The sequence below is a fragment of the Chiloscyllium punctatum genome, chromosome 2, assembly GCF_047496795.1.
Source record: "Chiloscyllium punctatum isolate Juve2018m chromosome 2, sChiPun1.3, whole genome shotgun sequence".
In the NCBI taxonomy this organism is placed as follows: domain Eukaryota; kingdom Metazoa; phylum Chordata; class Chondrichthyes; order Orectolobiformes; family Hemiscylliidae; genus Chiloscyllium; species Chiloscyllium punctatum.
The window spans coordinates 35,804,224-35,825,246 of record NC_092740.1 but is presented as its reverse complement, the minus strand read 5'-3'; the positions used below and the strand labels follow the sequence as shown (position 1 = coordinate 35,825,246).

General features: G+C 37.2%; 1 protein-coding gene across 1 annotated transcript in view; it reads right to left on the bottom strand.

Moving 5' to 3' along the window:
- Nucleotides 1–11,120: 11,120 nt before the first annotated feature.
- Nucleotides 11,121–21,023, bottom strand: part of LOC140496172 (erbin-like) — a 40,058-nt gene continuing 30,155 nt past the window's right edge. The window contains exons 9-12 of the mRNA XM_072595690.1: nucleotides 18,996–19,220; nucleotides 17,020–17,112; nucleotides 16,707–16,781; nucleotides 11,121–12,908 (exon numbers count right to left, since the gene is read on the bottom strand). Coding sequence (XP_072451791.1) covers nucleotides 12,801–12,908; nucleotides 16,707–16,781; nucleotides 17,020–17,112; nucleotides 18,996–19,220 — 501 coding nt within the window. The 3' untranslated portion in view covers nucleotides 11,121–12,800. The remainder of the gene's footprint in view (nucleotides 12,909–16,706; nucleotides 16,782–17,019; nucleotides 17,113–18,995; nucleotides 19,221–21,023) is intronic.

Genomic DNA, 21,023 nt, shown 5'->3' with positions numbered 1-21,023 from the left:
GAGTATTTTGATAGTTAACTCTTACTAATAAACTGTTCCAATATATAGCAGCATCCCACAAACATACCCTTGGCAAAGGTAAATGCTACAAAACAGATTTCCCTCACTTGCTATCTCCCCCAGCCCAGGAGAAAGGGACACTAACAGAATGAATCTAGCAGCAGAGTGAGAACTCAAGTTTTTTGCAGCAGCAGAGAGAGGGGGAGGTATGTATTTAGCAGCTCCAACTCCACAAGCCCAGTTTCAACAACTGAATGCAAAAACTAAATCCCTGGGTCTTTGTAAGACTGATTCTACCCACTCACGCTTCGGTTGTTTTTTTAAAAAAACACACTCAAAGCTATTTATTCTGCTTTCTATGGAGCAGAAACCTGGTGTCAGGTTTACAACACCCCTCCCTTAAGAGAACCAGGACAGATAAAAGCACATCTCATCACAGATGCAATTCTGAACAAAGTACTGGAAGGATGTGAATATATTGGGAGTGTGGAAGAGATTTACAAAAATTGTTCCAGGAATAGAAAAAATCATTTGAGGATAGATTCAAGAGATTGGGATTGTTCTCCTTGGAGAGGTGGTGACAGAGGAGATTTGATAGAAATTTTCATAATCATGTGATGTATGATCAAATAAATAGTGAGAAACAGTTCCTATTTATAAAAAGGGTAAGTGGGCACATGGTTGATAATTTGCAAAAAAAAGTATAAAGCTTTTCCACATAATGAACAAAGACCACCAAGACTATGCTGACACAGGATGCCTTTCTAAACTAAAAACAGTTTGCCTCCACATGGGGTCTGTTTCCCTCTATTTTCTGTCTATTCATATATCCTAAATGTTTGGAGAGTTGGTACAAACATGATGGGCTGTATGGCCTCCTTCTGTGCCATAACACTTCTGTGATCTCTCCGCCTAAGACACATTGATCATTCCAAAGTATAGTCAGGTGAACTTCAAATGCACTGTCTCTGTTGCAAATGTATCCTTCCTTAGATAAGGAGATCAAAACTGTACACAGTATTCCAGGTGTCAGAATTTGAATTTGTGTTATTACCCCATTACTACTAAAACTCAATTGTTCCATTTGCCCATACAAACTCCAACCTTCCACTTCTCCACTCAAATATGCTACCAACTGCTAAAGCTATGTTCATCTTTCCCAGAACCTCATCAGCAAATCGAATTTCTGCTCCTGTCACTCTATTAAAACAGTTCTGATCAAATGCACAAATTATACCCTGTGATTGTAACAAACGTAAACTTTCTTTCCTCATTCTTCTTAACCCGATCTCAGCTTTAATATGGTCAATGACAAGTCTTCTCAACTCAGACTTACCCTGCATGAATTTCAACTCAAGTTTTGGTATGCTGCAGTGTTCCATAGCACAAACTGAAGGAACAACATCTCATCTTCAGAGTAGGCACTTTACAGCCTTCCTCTTCAAAAGTGTGAATACATTTCTTCCCTTTCTTTTAGCTTGTTACATTCTGTTATCATGTCCTCTCTCCCCTCCCTCCACCGAAGTGGGACTGTCTATCCTTTCAAGTCTGGCAGGAGACACCACTGTTCTGTCATTCTCACATTCCGATCACTTAATCTGAATTGTCAACATCTTTTCTCCACTAACACACTACACCCACTATCCCCACACCTGCAACACCCCTCCCCTCAAACTACAGCATAAATGCTGTCCCCTCCACATTTCACTTCAGCTCCGATAAAGAGTCATCTAGACTTGAAACATCAGCTTACTCTCTTCATGGATGCTATGATGGGGAGATGCCAATGTTGGACTGGGGTGGACAAATCACACAACAGCAGTTTATAGTCTAATACGTTTATTTGGAAGTACCAGCTTTCAGAGTTACTCCTTCATCAAGTAACTAGTTGGACAGGATAATAAGGCACATAATTTACAGCAAAAGATTAGTGTCATGCAATTAAAGTGATATATTGAACAAACCTAGATTGCTGTTAAAGCTTTCACCTTTTAGATTGAGTTGCAGGTTTTGGTTCGTTAATATGTAAAACCCAAAACTTCTTTTAAGTCACATTCGAGATAACTGAAGGTTTTATATATAAAAAAAGTGACATCTCAGCTCAATGATAATTTATTAAACATGTAAGGTCTGTATCCCAATCTCGAGTCAGACTGGTTCCATTTCCAAAGTCGGAATTTATAAAATGTTATATGGATTGACTGCCTGCAAGTTGTGCGCTTTTTGAGCAAATCTGTCTCTCTTCCCAATCTCTCACAAGTCAGTCTATGGGGTGAATTTGTATTTGTAGATACATTCTGACACAATCATGCCAACATACCGCTGTCTGCTCTCCCACAATGTACCCTGCGTAAACTTGAGTTCATCCAAGACTCTGCTGTCTGTGTTTAGAAACTGCCCTTGCAGTTACATAGTGCCTTGCTAAAACTAAGGACATCCCAAAGCAATTTATAACCAATGACACCAACAATGTGGATTCAATTTCCTCACCTGCTGAGGTAACCATGATGTCACCTCTCAACCTCGTTCCTTGCCTGCAGTGGGACTTAACCACATAGTCCTGACTAAGAGACATGTATATAACCAACAGAACCATTGCTAATACTGGTTTAGCTGCAAAGGTTGTGTTTTTTTCTGTAACCAAAATCTCAATACTCCCAAGAATATTGACAACACTTAATTGCTCTTGTGCTTTGGAACCTACTGCAGCAACTTTTACATTTAGGTGAGCAATGGGACACTGTAAATAGAACAATACCATTAACAATCTGCACAGCGTCCCCAGCTATTCCCTTGTTGAATGCGTTTGAAGGAAAGCAAAAAAAACAACAGCTGTGGGTATTTCAAAAACCGATAACAACTGCTGGTTTCAGGCAGATTTTCAGGATTTGCTGTCTACAGAGAAAATTGACGGTCAGTTTCAAATACAGTAAAGGGCTTAATTTCCATCTGCTAGGAGTGAAGTTTCCAAGTAGGAATTGGAAAATGTCAGATTTGCAAATTGCATTGATGCATTAAAATATTGAGGGAGTTTTAAAAATGTAATATTAATATGGCATATGTAATTTAAAAATTATGTAGTTAACTGAGGGCTCATTCATACTTTGGACTATTGGGAGACTTTCTCAAGAGCTATTAGGGCAATTATAAATGTCCAGCAATGCCAAAGAAGGCTTGCATCTGTGAGTGAGTAGAAAAATGCAATGTTGCATACATGAGTATGGTGGACTGTCACTTTAAAAGTCTAATTACATGACCTAATAACTTCATAAATTATTTTGGGTGGATAAACAGCTCTATAACCTTGCAGCCTGTTGAATGAACACATCCATAATAAAGCTCCTGGCTACAGCGCTTTGGCCTCCTTGAAACTTAACATTCTGTCCATGTCCTTTGGGAATAGTTGGAAGTTTTGTTTAGAGAACTATTTGGTTGTTAAAAATGTTAATAGTTCCAAGAGAAAAAAGAGAATGAAGCTGTCAATTAACAGAAGCTCTTCACTTGAAGAATGCCTGCATGATCTAATCGTTAGCATCTATTTAGTGCTTTTAATCATTCCTGGTATCATTGTGGTAAATCTCATCTGCAATTTCTCAAATGCTTCCTGCTTAATGTATGATGGCCAGAATCAAACAGGGTGAAGCTCAAGCTGAGGTCTACTCAGTGTTTTACAAAGATTTGACATAACTTTCTTGCTTTTGAACTCAATTCCTCTATTAATGAAGTCGCGAATCTCTTAATTACATTTTTTCTTAGAGGGAGATCCTAAATAACTAAATTACATAGAACATAGCAGCGCAGTACAGGCCCTTCGGCCCTCGATTTTGTGCCGCCCTGTCATACTAATCTGAAGTCCATCCCACCTACACTATTCCATGTGCGTCCATTTGCCTGTCCAATGACGACTTAAACTTGGCGAATCTACTACCGTTGGAAAGCATTCCATACCCTTACTATTCTGAGTAAAGAAACTACCTCTGACATCTGTCTTATACCTATCTCCCCTCACTTTAAAGTTGTGTCCCCTCGTGTTTGCTGTCCCCATACTTGGAAAAAGTATGAGCTCCAAGCCAAAGTCCTGAAGTGGAAGGTGTGTTGTTTCAAAAGCAGCCACAATGATGTGTAGAGGTGATGCCCATTTCCCTTGAAGGATGGAACAGGATGTTGTCCATAGAGCCTGCAGGGAAATGATGGCAATAGTGGAGCTGGATGAAAGACTGGAGAAGCAAGTGGTGAGCTGTGGCACCAGGTATTCAGTTTGATTCTCATGTTGGGAATGGAGGCTGTCTGCTTTTTCTGGGCAGGAGGGGAAATGGGAAGTTGCATGGAAACGAGGTGAGATTAGCCAATAATAAGATGCAAATGCATGAAAATAGACAGTTGCCATCCATTAGTGAAATTTAGAAATTGCCATTCAAACCCTTGAGAGGAACAGTTTGAAAAATATTTTTCAATGTTGAGAAGCTGCTTTTTAAGTTCTTTCTTGCTTTATCCTCCCAACTTTAGACCAATGCCCATATCATTCAAGACCAGGTAAAATTTAATCACAGGATAAAAAGAGTACATGAAAATGCTGGAGACAACACAAGCTGCAAATTGAAAGCCAAAAAGGTGTTTGTTAAATAATATACAACAAGACCACTGGGAGATTTGCAAAGAAGAATATTAGGGAGTTAAATTGGGAGGCCAACACTGCAAAATTAGGTCCATGTGGTCATGCATTCAATAAATCTTTGGCTTCAGTGATTCATTCATTCATTCAATCATATGAGGAGAAGTAGGCCATTTAGCCCATTGAGTCTGCTCCACCGTTCAATGAGATCATGGCTGATCTGACAATCCTCAGGACCATAATCTTGCCTTTCTATACAACCCTCAATTTCCTTACAGATTAAAAATCAATCTCAGCCTTCAATATACTTAACCACCCAGCCTGCACAGCCTTCTGTAATAAAGAATTCTACAGATTCACTATTCACCAAGTGAAGAAATTCCTCATGTCTCTTTGAAGTGTGGCCCCTAATTCTGAGATTACACGCTAGGGTCCTAGATGCTCCCAATTATGGAAACCACCTTTCCGCATCTACCCTGTCAAGTCACAGAATTTTGTATGTTTCAATAATGTCAATACTCATTTTTCAAAGAATACAAACTGAACCTACTCAACCTCTCCTCTGAAGACAATCCCTCCATACCTGGAATCAGCCTAGCAATCCTTCTCTGGACATCTTGTGTTTACATAACCAAAACTGTTCACAGGATATTCCAGCTGTAGTCTAACTAGTGCCATGCATAATTTTAGAAAAATCCCCTTACTTACATAAACCATTCGCTTTGAAATAAAGGCAAATATTCCATTCACCTTCCCTTTCTCCACTAAATGTGGATGGTAGCTTGTGATTCATGGACAAGGATTCCTAAGTCCCTCAGTTCTGTTGATTTCTTCAGTGTTTCTCCACTTAAATAAATAGTTCCTCTATTCTTCCTGACAAAGTGCATAACCTCAAATTTCTTAGCTTGCTTTTCATCTGCCGAGTTTTTGCCCATTCACTTAATCTGTCTATTTCCTTCTGGGGAGTTTGTCATCCTCAACACCGGCCTTCCCATGTATTTTATATCCCAAACTTGGCTATAATATGTTAACTTTCCTTATCCATTAAAACATATTGTAAATTTTGTTCCCAGCATGGATCCCTGTCGCAATCCGCTAATTATAGATTGTCATCCTGAAAATGCCTCCCTTATCCCAATTCCGTGTCTTCTGTTAGCCAATCCTCTATCCATGCTCAGACACTATTTTAAATACATGGTTTCTTATCTTAAGTAGCCTAATGTGTCAGGACATGCTAAAAGGTCAATATTCATTCATTCATGCATTCAATAAATCTTTGGCTTCGGTGATTCATTCATGCAATCTTTGGATTCTTTCATTCAATATTTGAATTAATTGTCTCTTATCTTGAGTAGCCTAATGTGAGATACCTTACCAAATGCCTTCTGAAAATCCAAATACATTGCATTCACTGCTTCCTTTTTATCTAGCCTCCTTGTTACCTCAACAAATTCCAAAATACAAGAACAAAAGTAGGCAAATGTAGGCAATTCAGTCCCCCGCTCCACTGATCGGCATTCCACTCTCCTGCCTGAAAGTTCTCCATAACCTTTTTACATATTACTACATAAAACTGTCTCTCCTCAAGTTTATACAATGTCCCAGAATCCATCTCATTCTGGGGTAGTGAATTCCACACGTTCATGCCCCTTTGAGAGAAGTTATCCTCATCTGTTTTAAATATTACTACACCTTATCCTAGGACCAAGTGTTCTAATTTGCACTACCTGAGGCATTCTTTCTGCACCTACTTGCTCAGTCCCCTTTAGCATCTCAATTACCTCAATTAGAGCTCCTCTCATTCCTCTAAACTTCAGACAGTTTAGGCCTAAACTGCTCAATCACTTTGTAAGACAACTCTCATCTCTCAAATCAATCTAGTGAACATCCTCTGAACTGCCTCCAATACAACTACATCCCTCCTAAAGTAAGGGGATCAAAAACTGTATACAGTACTCAAGATGTAGTCTCACTAATGCCTTGTACAGTTACAGCAATGCTGCCATACTTCTATACTCCACTGCTTTATCAATAAATGCCCAAATTCCATTTACCTTCTTTATTACCTAGTGTACTGGTTTTCTGTGATTCGTACAAAGCAAATCCAGATCACTTTGCTTTGATGCACTCCAAAGTTTCTCTCCATTTAAGTTGTCTTTCTATTCCTCCAATCAAAATGGAAACCTTACACGTATTTACATTTTGGCTCATTCACCTAACCTATTCATATCCCTTTGTAAATTTCTTATGTCTTCATTGCAATTTAATTTCCCACCCTTTTTAATGTCATTTGAAAATCTGCACACTCTTTCACCGTAGTAATAAGTCATTAAGAAACATTGTAAATAGTCAGGGCCCAAAGACGGAATCCTGTGTCACCCGACTATTTACATCTTGTTAACTAGAAAAGACCTGACTCTCTTTCTATTGGTTAGCTAATTCTCTATCCAAGCTAATAAATTACCCCTAACCCCATGTGATCCTACCTTATATATGAACCTTTTGTGCGGCACCTTATCAAATCCTTTTGGAAGTCCAGATGTACTACATCTATAGGATCGCCATTATCCACTCTGCTTGACACATCTTCAAAAATCTCTACAGCAAATTAGTCAAGCTTGATTCGACTTTCATAAAACTAGGCTGATTCTGATGGATTGCATTTTGACTTTACAAATGTCCTGTCATGACTCCCTTGGATTCCAGCAATTTCTCAACAATAGCTGTTAAACTAACATGTCTGTAGTCTCCTACTTTCTGCCTCCCTCCCTGCCTTTTTAATAAGAGTGTTAAAACAACATTTTTCCACTGGACCCTTTCCTGCATCTGGGAATTTTGGAACATTACAATCAGTGGATCCACCATCACTGCTGTCACTTCCTCTAAGACCTGGGACATGGGCCATCACACCCTGGGAATTGCCTACCCAATAGTTTGTTCAGTACCTTTTCCCTAGTGGTGATGATTATTCTATGTTCCTCCCTTTCGCAGAATGGACTCGATGGGCCAAATGGCCTTGCTACCACTCCTATGTCTTATTACCTGGTACTATTGGAATTGTACTAGTGTACTCAATTGTGAAAACTGAAGCAAAATATTGACAACATGATTTTGCCATTTGTGTTTCCCATTATTAACTCTTCAATCTCATCCTCCAAAGGACCAACAGTAAATTTTGTCAGGCATGATTTCTCCTTCATGAAGATTGGTATATGTATTTTTAAATACTCTGCGATTATAGCCTTTACAATAGACTCTGGCATTTTCCCAATAACAGATATTAAGATAATTGGTCCATAGCTTTTTTTTTTGTTTTTTTTAAATAAAGGTATTACATTGACAGTTTTCTAATCCTCTGGGACTTTTCCAGAGTTCGCTATCTCTGTAGCTAATTATGAAAATGTCCTGGAATATATCCTATCATGTCCATGGGACTTATCAGTCTTGAATCTCCATTAAGTTTCCTTGCACATTTTCTTGCATTTATTTCCTCTCCATCTTTTGCCCCTCAGTTATTCAGTCATTTTGGAATGCTACTAGTGTCTTCTACTGTGAAGCCAGATTCAAAGTATTCATTCAACTCCAGTACCATTTCTTAGTTCACGATTATTATTTACCCAGCCTCGTTCTGAAGAACCTACACTCACTACGTTTCTCGATTTTTTTTATATTTAAGGAATCCCTGGCTGCGTGTCTTGATATTACTTCCAAGTTTATGCTTAAAGTTTATCTTCTCCCCCTGATTTTTTTGGTCATCTTTCGTTGGTTTTAAAAACTTTCCAGATCCTTGGCCTTACCATTAATCTTTGCCACATTGCATGTTTTTTCCTTGAATTTGATGTTATCCTTAGCTTCCCTGTTTAATAATAGCTGGTTTATCTCCTTCCTAAAACTTTTCTTCCTCACTAGAAAATGTCTTTGCTGTGAGCGGTGAACAATTTTCTTTAGCATCTGGCATTGCTGCTCAGAATCTTTGTTACTAAACTCCTTTTTCAGTCGGTTTCAGCAGCTTTGCACTCAATCCTTTGTAATGATCCTTAATTAAGCTTACTACAGTTGTTTCTAACCCAAGTTCCTCCTTCTCAAACTGAACTCTACCATGTTATGGTCACTGTCTCCTAAGGCATCTTTTACTCTGCCATCATTTATCAAACCTGCCTCATTACATAACACCACACCGAAATGGTCTGATCCCTGGTCAGATTCACAAAATATTATTCTTGGAAATGTCCCAGTTACGCTATGAATTCTTCTTCGTGGCTACCTCTGCCAATCTGACTATTCCAATCCTCATGAAGATTAATATTATGTATTGCCTTTCTTACATGACCTCACTAACTCTTATTCTCTGTCCTGCTCTATAGCTACTATAGACTACTTCTTCTAGTGTCTTCTTTATGTAAATCATACATGGAAGACAGGCAGATTGAGAGAATCATTTGTCAAGTAGAATTTGAAACTGGTGTACCTTGATAACTCCCTTATACCATAACTAGTTGACAGAATCAGTTACGTTGATTAGCCAAGTTAGCCTTGAAATGTAATGATCTAAGATAGCATACACATCTTACCTTACCTGCATACGACCAGGTATCACCGACTGGTACATAAGATTGTATGACTTTTATCAATATTTACTGAATGCATTTGGGACAGTCTTATGGTCAATATTAGACAGCTGGTGGTTGATTTGGGCTAAAAAGCTCATTACATTAGTAAAGTACATTAACATCAAATGCAATTTTACTTAACTAGCAGAGAATTAAAATGAATATGTTCACGCACAATGCAATATAACATTTACTGCTGGATAATCATATCAAAACTAGAATTATTTCAGCCTGTCTGGTGACGCATACTTCTGCCATCTCTTCAGGCAGTCTTCAATTTGTTCAGTGTCGTAATGGAACTGTAACAGCAAGGTACTAAAACAGAGTTTAACAACTTATCTTTGCATTGGATTAAATGTTCATTGCACCTTGAGAACTTGGACACGAGCCCTAAATAAAGCAGAGCCAAAACAAAAACTTTTATAAAGTATTCATTATATTTAATGTACAGAATATGGCATGAAGCTTTATTTTTTATTAAATATATTTTTAAACCAATAAAAATAAATTCACGAATGTGACTGCAAGCGGCATTTCATTTTTTGTTTTTGAGACCACTTTAAACATTGAACTGTCAGATCTATAAAATATTTAAGACAATAAACCCCAAATCAATAATTTATAAACAAAACCAAGAATTTATAAATATGACTGAAAGTGGACTTGACTTCAAAGTTTTTGTTTTAGGAATATGCTTTTAAATGACAATATTGTTTGTAGAGTTCACTTCATACAATTAATGTTACAATGAGTCCATTTTGGATAAGACTGCAACCATGAAGTGCTTTTGTGTAGTATAGAAAAAAACTTCAAGATTAAAAAAAAACACAAAATGTGGTCAAATAAAGTGAGTGATTGGATTTTTTTTAATAAACCACAATAGGAACATAAAGAAGCAATTTGCATTTTTGAAAATTAAGTGGATTTATAAATCAGTTTCAGTTGTCAGTGGGACACAGCAATTTTAACTGGTCAGTCAAGATTTCATATACAACAGACTGCCTTCATTAAAACTAAAACTGTACAAATAAAACAGAGCATTTCTTTACCCTAATCACCATAGATTATGTCAGATAGCATCTAGTTATGTACAAAATGTGGAATGTTGAACAAATTCTGCTTTCTCAAACATTACAGATTTCCTCAATTATAAAGGCAATGTTCAAAATGTAATCAATGTTACTGTGGGGACTGAGTTAAGTACAGTGGCTACTGCTGGTTCATTTTAAATTGGTTCCAATCCAGGTCATGTTCAAGTATATACAAACTTTTGAAAACTGCAGTCCACAGGAAACCATCTAAAATAAATAAGTTAGATAATAAATATAAGGGAATGTTCAAAACTTTCCAATTTGTTTCTGGTTTGCATATGCAGCTGAATTTTACCTTTTATGAATTGGCCATCCATCATGATCCACTGGTTACTTCAAACACAACAGGCCTAATGTCAAACTTTGCTTTGTAAACCAGTGAACAGAAATTAAACATTTTTTTTAAACATTTATGTAAAACAAGGTAGAATGAAAACAGAAACAAATCACTTTGAAATCAAGCCTCTTGAAATTCATAAATGTTGCATCATATTGGTTACAAAAAAAAAACAGGTGAGATTTTGCCTTACTTTTGTCAAATAGCTGGTATCCCATCCATTGCTATGATCGAGTCCAATCAATGGATTTACTGGCACTATTATAAGTTTGGTTTCAAAATCATTTCTATAGGTTCCCGAAAAATCAATCCAGAATTTGAAAATTCCTCAAGTAAATGTGATATTAATAAGCTCTTTTGACCCAACATATTAATAGTCTGAAAGTGCATACATAATGCAAAATTTTCAAATGGTACATTTATGTTCATGAAAGAAAACATTTTACAAACGTCAATTCTTACTAAATGGCTATTTCATTGAAATATAATTTATTCTTTCAGTATAAATTCTGTTACAGTATTACCATGCAGCTGAACAGTATCATTCCCCCATCAGATGAAACTTTTTTTTACTTCTTTAAAGCTGTTCCCACACTTTTAAAAACCATGCCTAAAACTGTGGGTAAAAATCTTTTAAAATACCAAGTTAGCAATCAACACAGCTTGTGACCTGGTGTCAAATCTTATTTAAAAAAAAGGAAGTTTTTTTTAAAAAAACTTTCAACACACACAACAAACTCTTATACAATTTACCTTCATGGGAATGCTGCTACAGAATACCAACAATCAAGAAATATGAAGTCATGAGCTGATGCAAAATACAGAAGATACCCAAGAGGGTTTTGTTTCTGGTGACATATACAAGTATTTCTGCTATACCCTTAGAGCAACTTTATTGATCAATTTGATTCCAACATAAGGAAAATAGCCTTTAGCACCATCATGGGAGCATTTGTAGGGCTTCATTCAAATAATCTTGAGTGTACATTTGATAAAATAAATCAACTCATTTAATGCTTAAGTTGGTATAGAAATTTTACAGGGAATTGAGATTAAAAGATAAGCACATTACTAAATTCAGATTTTTTTCTTCTAAATATACAGACAGTATTGCTTCTTTGCATGGGTAAAATCTATTAAAAACTTAATTCTCGGTCTCCTATGGCACTTCCACTGTGATACGCAAGGTTGACCAATATGCATCAGTATTGTTAATGAAACCCACTTTTAGTAAAGATAGAAAGTTTTTTTTTTAAAACATTGGCCAAATGTACTAGAAATGATAACAGTGTAATAAAATAACATTCTCATACAGTAATAACATAACCACAATCCCCGCTTTGTAAAAACACTAAGAAACCTTGAATAACTTTAGTATCCAATCATATTTCAGAACATACTGTTTGTAACAGACCATCTCAGACAGACAGGTTTCATTTGCTCTTCCTTTCCCAATCCAACTTTGAATAATAACTTCTCCATCAGGTAACCACACTGTTGTACTTTTTGGCAACCTAGCCCCATATTCAGTTTCCCCATTTACTCATAGCAAGGTCACTTTATTGTAAATGCTCAAGCCATTCACCTACCCATTCGTCTAAACAATGCACAAACATCCATTTTCCAGCTCCTGTACATCAAACATATAGGTTTCAGCGTTTAACAATTATACAAAGGTGATTAAAAATAAAGGCATACATCTATGGAACAGATAGCCCTGCCACCTGTTCATAAGCTAAAATCAGGCTCACTACTTAAGCCTTGTACAATTTATTTAGTGATGTATAAGATTATCCAAAAATAAACCTAAATTCTGTACAGAAAAGCACACAGGTTTGTTCATATTAAGAGTGATTTTGATGTTTACTATATTAATTCTTCATCCTGCAATATTTGCTTCCATAATCTATTTCAGTCCCTGGATCCACACCCTTACCATTATACAGAGTGGTTGTGCCCCTTATACCAAAGCTCTACACTGCCAACAAATTACTTTACAGCCTAAATTTATCGGACCATTTTATAGTCTATTGATCCCTCTCCCAACTCCCAGTAAAAAGTGATATCAGCTGCATTTTGCTATGGAATTACTTATTTAAAAAAAAACTGGTCACAATGGTTGATTTCTTTTTTGTCCATGATTTACATCATTAGGATGCAACTTCTCTCAGGATAATTAAGTCCACTGCATTCTGGAAGGTTTTTAATAGTGACACCGCTTGTCCATGCTCAATTTTAACAAAATTGTATCCATTTGCCTGTAAAAGAAGTACATCCATTAATACATAATTTTAAAAATATAGTACAAGCAGCAAAGTTTAATCCAAGTTTACAAAAATCGAGTCTATTCATTTGCAAAATTAAACAATGCCTGTTTCATTGTTTAATAAGTCTATTACTAAAAGGTTTACTCACTAATTTTACTCTAATCCCTTTGTAATAAAGACAAACATAGCACTTGCTTTCGGAATTGCTTGCTTTATCTGTATGTTAACTTACTGTGAGTCCCTCAGAATGCCAACATTCTTTGTCTCTGTTTTTCTACTTTTCCCATCAAAGTGGATAACATATGTATTTCTCCACACTGTATTGTATCTGTCACATATTTTCCCCCTCAGTTAATCTGTGTACATGGATATAGTCTTCTTTCATGCTTCATACAGTTAACTTTCCCATCAAATTTTCTCCCATCAGAAAAACTGGTATACATCATCCTCAGTCCCTTCAAATAAATTGATGAAAATTGCAAATAGCTGAAGCCCAGACACTAATTAATGTAATAGTCTACTAGTTGCAGCATGCAATCTGAAAATGAACCATATTCACTTGTTCATCTATCTTAATTGTTACAGCCTCAAAAAACTGACAGTTGTCAAACATTATTTACCTTTCATATATGTACAGCCTTTCCACTCATCTAATTTCTGTGTACTTCACAGATATCATCATGTACTTAGTAATAAATTCTAGGGTTGCATGTATGACTGATGTTTAGCTTGAACCATACACAAACGATCTAGAATGTGCTCTCTATCTATTCTCCTCTCAGCTCAAACAGGGCCAGTTAATCTAATCAGTATCTATCATTCAATGCTGTTCTCCATTACAGAGGCAAAAAAAAAGTGCAATGTCAAGATTCTCATGGAAGTCAGCAGAGTCCCAAAGACTAAAGTCCCATCTTTACAGACTAGGAGTTGCAAAAGGGGAAACAAATTGAAACGTGACTCTCCTGCCTTAGAGATTAAAGCCTGAAAGAAAAATAAGAATGGACAGAGATGACTTGATCTTTGCTGCTACCATGAATTTTATGTAACTACTACCATCTTTCAGAACAAACAGCAATACAAGTTCAGCTGGAGAAATCCAAGATCAAGGCACTGAAATTGATTTGATCAGCACCAGTTGTGAATTTCTGAACAGCATTCTCAAAACTAACATCTACTACAATGCTGACTGTGATACAGTCTGTCATACCCTCTGGTGTGCAACAGGGTTACGATACAATTCTTGAAGTTTTTCATTCAAATCAGAAATTCTGGTCTCACATCAATGTTAGTCACACTACTTACTCCTTAAAAGACAGTTTCTTGATGGATTTGAACAGGCACTGTTTGGCATTTCCACACAGCACAGAAACAAAATGGAACACACTTTGAGAAACTGTCTACAACACTCTACTCTCAACATATGAAAAACAAGAGTGTTCAAATGCTGACTCCCGAGAGGCCATCATACTGCAGAATCTGCCAGTAGCGTTAAGTGGTGTGTTGTTAGTAATTATATAGCTATATATATTGTATAGATGTTATGGGACAGAAAGCCTCAACTTATTTAAAAGGTGGCTGGACGTGTATCTGAAACCCAGTAACATGCAGGGCAACAGATCAAATAATGTAAAGTGGGATTAGTCTGGGCTGCTTGTTTTTGGGCAGGTGCAGACATGAGCCAAGTGACCTTCTTTAAGCTGCACACTTTATGAATCTATGAAGGCAAGCTGTCTCCTGGTAAAAATGTTGAACTTGGAGCGGAAGTAGGCTAATCAGCCTTTCTAACCTGCTCTACCATTCAATATATGATCAAAACTGAAATCTTATTCGGTACCCTGTACCCACTTACTCCCCCCATACTGTTTGATCCCTTTAGCTCAAAGAAATGTATCTAACTCCTCCTTGAAAACATGCAAAATTTTGGTCTCATCATTTTCTATGGCAGAAAATACAACAACAAATTCATCTGTATCTTTAAACTGTGACCCCTCTTTCTGGATTCTCAAGTTTTATTTTTATTCATTCATAGGGCGTGGATATTGCTTAGATCAGAGTGGTACTGGAAAAGCACAGCAGGTCAGGCAGCATCTGAGAAGCAGGAAAATCGATGTTTCGGGCAAAAGCCCTTCATCAGGGATAGAGGCAGGAAGCCTCCAAGGTGGAGAGATAAATGGGGCGGGGAGGGCCTGGGGAGAAGGGAGCAAAGCATACAAGAGGTTAATGGGGGTGGGATGGAGGTGATAGGTCAAAGAGGAGGGTGGAGCTGATAGGTGGGAAGGGAGATTGGCAGGTAGGACAGGTCCTGAGGGTGGTGCTGAGCTGGAAGGTTGGAACTGAGGTAAGGTGGGGGAAGGGGAAATGAGGAAACTGGTGAAATACACATTGATGCCCTGGGGTTGAAGTGTTCCGAGGCAGAAGATGAGGTTTCCAGCATCTGTAGTCCTAACTTTTGCCTATGTGGACATTGCTGGCTGGCCAGCATCTAGTGCATCCCTGGTTGATGCATTTGTGGTTCCAGAACTGGAAACTTTACAATTGACTTGATCTTCTCAGTGTCTGGTAGCTGCAAAACAAATGCCATGAAGGAAGGACATTGTTTGTTTGCCCTCATCGATCTCATCAAGGCATTTGACCATCTTAGCAACAATGGTCTATTTAAAATAGTAGAACAACTGACTGCCCAAGTTGTTCAATGTGATTGGCTCTTTCCATAACAGCATGATGGGTAAGGTCATCTGGAGTTTGACAGCAATACTGGGATCAAACAGGGCCTCAGAGAAAAGACATTAATTGAATGGGGGGCCAAAGTTGCACAACAAAGGGAAAATCAAGGAAACAAAGTGTGATCTCTTGGAAGAGATGGAGAGGGTGAGTGTAAAAACTGAAAGCATGAGAGACTTGAGATTTGTAACGAAGTGGCTAGGAGTATAAACCGAAGAGGCTTGTGCATATCGTTTTCAATCTTAGAAATCCATGAATACTGGTATCAATGGGGTGAGAGAAATGGACAGGTGAAAGGACTAGATAAGACAGGTCATCTTTGTCCAGTGAGGGGTTATTAGCTTCCTTGCCTTGTTGATGATCCTAAAATAGAGGAAGAATGGGAGGCAGCAATGGTTCAACCTGGCTGACCCATATGATGATGGCGAACAAGATCAGTCATGAAACAAACGTAGAAGCATTTTGGAAGAGGCAACCAGTAATTTGGTTTTAGTCTAATCAGAAGAAAGTAAAACACAACTTTGGGACAAAACAAAATTGTGCGACGATTCTCAAAGGTGTTGTATGTACATCAATCAGTCATTTACATTTAAGTAAGGGGATTCAGAAGAAACCTGATGACAGATATGTACATTGGTAAATCATAGAAAGCATGGCAGCTATAAAGAAAAACCAGAAGTTCATGTGAAATTATGAATGCCATTTCAAGTTAAACAATGCCATGATAAATGCCCTATAGCACTGGTTAAATTTGTGCATTTGACCTAAAATGCATCACTTCACATTTGTCCACATTAAGCCCCATCTGTAATTTCTCTGCTCAACTAATCTATAACTGATCTGATTAAGTTTAACATTTGGAGATGATTTTAAGGCAAGAAACACTAAGGAGAAAAAGCTATTTTTAACTCATCTGGAGCACATGAATGAGAACATGTATAATAGAGAATAAAAGAAATAACCTGCGCAAAACGTTGAAGAAAATATAAGTGCAAGTGCTTTAGAGTTCAATTTTTTTTAAACACAACATGGGCATCAGAAGATAAAGTAAGATTAATGGGAAATTACCTGAACTATTTTATCTCCAGGCTGCAACAGTTTTGAAGCTGGCCCTTCTGGTTGAACTCTAGTTACAAATATACCCTAAATAATGAACAAACATTAAGAGATTTAAACCATATTTTCATATAATTTTTAGTAATTACAAGGAAACACACATGTAAATAGAACTCAATAGTAATAAACTTATGACACTGAATTTTGAAAATATCACATGCAATTCTAATCAAACAAGTTTCAGTGATCTTTAAAAATTTACTACAATTACTTGGATTGCAAAAATTTATCATGCTTTGAAGTAATTATATAGTGAAGTACTCACATTATCATCAGGTCTGAAGGGGTTCCCTCGACCTCCAATACCTCCAGATATACTGAAACCCAGCTCAGGATTCTTATCTATTCTAACGTGCATCTGGAAAATTGAATACAGGAAACAATTTAAGTAAACTGAAATATGCTGCTGTTATTTAAGTTGGCATCGATAACTTAAACTGAGAGGGTAGAGGGACATTGGAAAAACAAAGTAGATTAAAATCTTTTTCATTGTTGTACCTCTGGGATGTGGGCATGAGTCTTGCCTGCTGCTGGGAATACTTTGCATTTCCCAAAAAGAAATCCTAATTATATTACATTTTGGCAAATTACAACTCTGAAGTACAAAGGTTTCCCACAACTTTAATAAATATTTCAAAACTCTCTTTAAGCCTCTCAGTCACCTCAATTTTTTTTAAACCAGTGATACCAGGCAAATACAGTGGGTATAAAGCCAGTACTGAAACTTTATTGTTAAACTGCATTCATTTTAAACTTTAAATTTATAATAACATCTTGAGAAAACTTAAAGGTCAAGATTTGCACTTCATAGAAGTACTCAAGGCTGCACATAAGATGAAAGAGACTGATAGTGTATTCCAGACTAGGAAAATTCAATGTTTATTCACTAATATGCTATTAACCAATCTCAATTAGGTAATGGTGGAAATGTTACAGCGTTAATGCTCCTGAACAAAGTGCTGTGAAAGGAAAAGATCCAAGATTTCTGAATCTATGAATCAGTGAATCCAATCTACGAGTTAACATAGCAAGATAAATGAAGATAATTATGGCCCATATGACAATATCCTGGGATCAGTTATCTCTGATTTCTCTCCACAGATGCTGCCACACCTGCTGAGCTTTTCCAACAATTTCTATTTTTATCTCTGATTTACAGCATCCGCAGTTCTTTCAGTTTTCCTGGTTATCAGTTGTTAAGTTCAAAAGTAGAAGATGTTACAAATACAAGGATTAAAAGATTGCAACATCTTGGGATTCTCTCTTTGAGTTAGGGCAAAATTAAGGGCTGAAGAGGATCATATAACCTGTTCTGAATTGTACCCGATAAGTGGTGATAAAGAAGGGGCCCAGATTGTTGTACTTGGAACAAAAACAGAAGTTGCTGGAAAAGCTCAGCAAATCTGGCAACATCTATGAAGAGAAATCTAAGTTAACAATTTGGGTCTGTGATCCTCCTCAGAACTGAGTTTTGAGGGGGGGAGGGGTCATCGGACCCGATTAGTTAACTTTGACTTCACAGATGCTGCCAGACTTGCTGAGCTTTTCCAGCAACTTCTGGTTCAGTTTCTGATTTACAGTATCTGCAGTTCTTTCAGTTTTTGTTGTATTGAGAACCAGGTATAAAATGCTTAAAATCTCTAAAGATGGTGAGGCAACAGAATGAGAGCATGAAAGAGAACATTGCAGGGAAAGAGAGAGAGCAGACAGAGATAGCCAGTCTATTGTTTGCCAATCAATGTGGGAGAAAGCTTATGATCAGACTAAAGGGACAAGTTGCTGAGAATTTAAACAAAGTTGAAAGGTTCACCAAGTTCTACTTAGCAGGGTAACCCCACCATGAAACTCAGTATAACAATTTGAAGTTATCCAGTGGAAAAGAGAAATAGATGCAAGGCACAGGGAGTTGAGAATAATTTTGAGGTGGTTTCTGTAGAATGAAGCTCTGTTTACAGGAAGAGGAATTTTGATTGCTTTAATAGTTAAATGGAGGATCTTTTCTGGTGTATAGAGTATAAGTTGCTTATGCAGTGGTGGTTAGACATTGTTTCTTTTAGTTTGTTTTCAGCAGAAGCCTGAAACCTTGAGAATTTGTAGTGTGGACCTTCCACGGATACTGGAAATTTAAATATCCTTTTACAAGGTTTGGGTCTCTATGGAGAATCTCGCAAGGACAAGAGAGGGGAAAAAACAGCAAAATATTAGGATTATTAGGAGAGAGAGCCTATAATTAGTTCTTACCTCCTGCTGTATAATATCACGGCCTTGTCTCATCAAATGGTTTGCTGACGCACTTTGTGTTGGACAATGTGGAGGTTGGTGGGATACTTTTAGCATTAAATAATCAATCAGCTGTTCCCGAGAAGGATGTCTCCCAATGGTTGCTTGAGACATTGTGTGGTGGGGTTGGTTGCAGTTAATTGGAACTCTGGAAGATTGATATGTCTGACCATTTGTCAAAGGCACCTGGGGAGGAAAGTGGCAATGAAAAGTTCAACACACGTGCTTCAAACTTAATTCCAAAAGATTTCTGAATATTTTTGTGATCAAGTATCAGAATTCTAAGAATAGATCACACAGTTAATCTCTTAGTTTATCATCTCGGGTGTTTTACCCAAACTGCATGATTTTCATCTTTTTCTATTCGAAACCCATATTTCATAACTCAAATCCCTAGCTAAATTCTTTGATTTGTATTTCCACACTAGGTGGCAGCATCATAGAGCAGACAATCTTGTACAAGACCATATTATACATATTTATCAAATAATGATTAAAACCCCAATAAAATCACAAGAAACATAAGGGACGCCTGGTGACGTCTTTCTTCCTTTTGGAAGATATTCCTCTCTCTCAACAATCATATAGTGAATAAGACACTCAAGCATGTAGGAGATCATGGGAACACAAACACAGACACTTCCATTCAAACGAAGCTTTGTGCTTTAATGCACTGGACTAACTTGCTCCGCCAGGTTTAGTTCAATAATCCAAACTCAGCACGCTGCAAATAACTCAATAACATTTTGAATACATGAAAACCAAGAGATCAGGACATAAAAATGCATTAACTACTGGCACACAGACACATTCAATTGGTGATTTCAAATCAGAAAATAAAGCCTCATGAGAAATCTAGCAACAAGGGCATGCAGGTTGGTGAATTAATCAGACTGAAGAATTTGCATTCACAGCAAGTCAGGAACTTTCAAATAGAATATCTTCACTTTTTAAATTATTTATTATTACTTTCAACCACTTCGTCAAAGACTTTCCCTCCAGCACGAAATCAGAAGTGGGGATGTTTGTTGATTACAAAATTGTTCAGCGCCATTCACAATTCCTCAGCTACTGAAGGAATTTACGTTACAGACCACTGAACAAAGCAAAATAAACTGAAGAGTGAGATATGTAGATAACTGTGTATATTCAAGTATATGTTAAATTGAAGTAGAAGTAACTTTGGCCAAAAATAATCTGGTATTTTCCATATATCTTATGTATATGTTGACCCTACTATATCGTGCTAAAATGCATACGTTCATTCATACTGGTAACTCTATTCACTGTTCATTCATTCATAATTCTACTCACCTTGATTTACGACAGCATGTTTTAATTCATTCATTCATTCAAACCAGTATTAGAGTCATAGAGATGTACAGCATGGAAATAGACCCTTCGGTCCAACTTCTCTACGCTGACCAGATATCCCAACCCAATCTCGTCCCACCTGTTAGCACTCGGCCGGTTATCCCTCCAAATTGTACTAGTCTCCTCCACTTCCTCTGACAGCCCATTCCACACATGCACCACCCTCTGCGTGAAAAAGTTGCCCCTTAGGTGTCTTTTTTATATCGTTCCCCTCTCACCCTAAACCTATGCCCTCTAGCTGTGGACATCCCCACCCCAGGGAAAAGACCTTGTCCATTTTCCCTATCAATGCACCTCATGATTTTATAAACCTCTATAAGGTCTACTAAGTCTATCGGCCTTTATCGCACTTTGTTCACTCTACGTTCTAAAGTTAATAGCGTTAAAAAGTTGATCATTTTAATTGTGCCATTATATCTGAATAAAATTGAGATATATTAGCTACATAATCGGGTTTTGCTTATAATACAGTACTTAGAACTGCAGCATGAATTTCAGCCCCTCAAAACATGTGTCTGTGTAATACTCGACCCCCTAATTTCAGCTTTAAAAAACGGTCTTCAAAATTTGACCTCTCCACAAGTATACACTATAATCACAAAAGATTTGCAACAT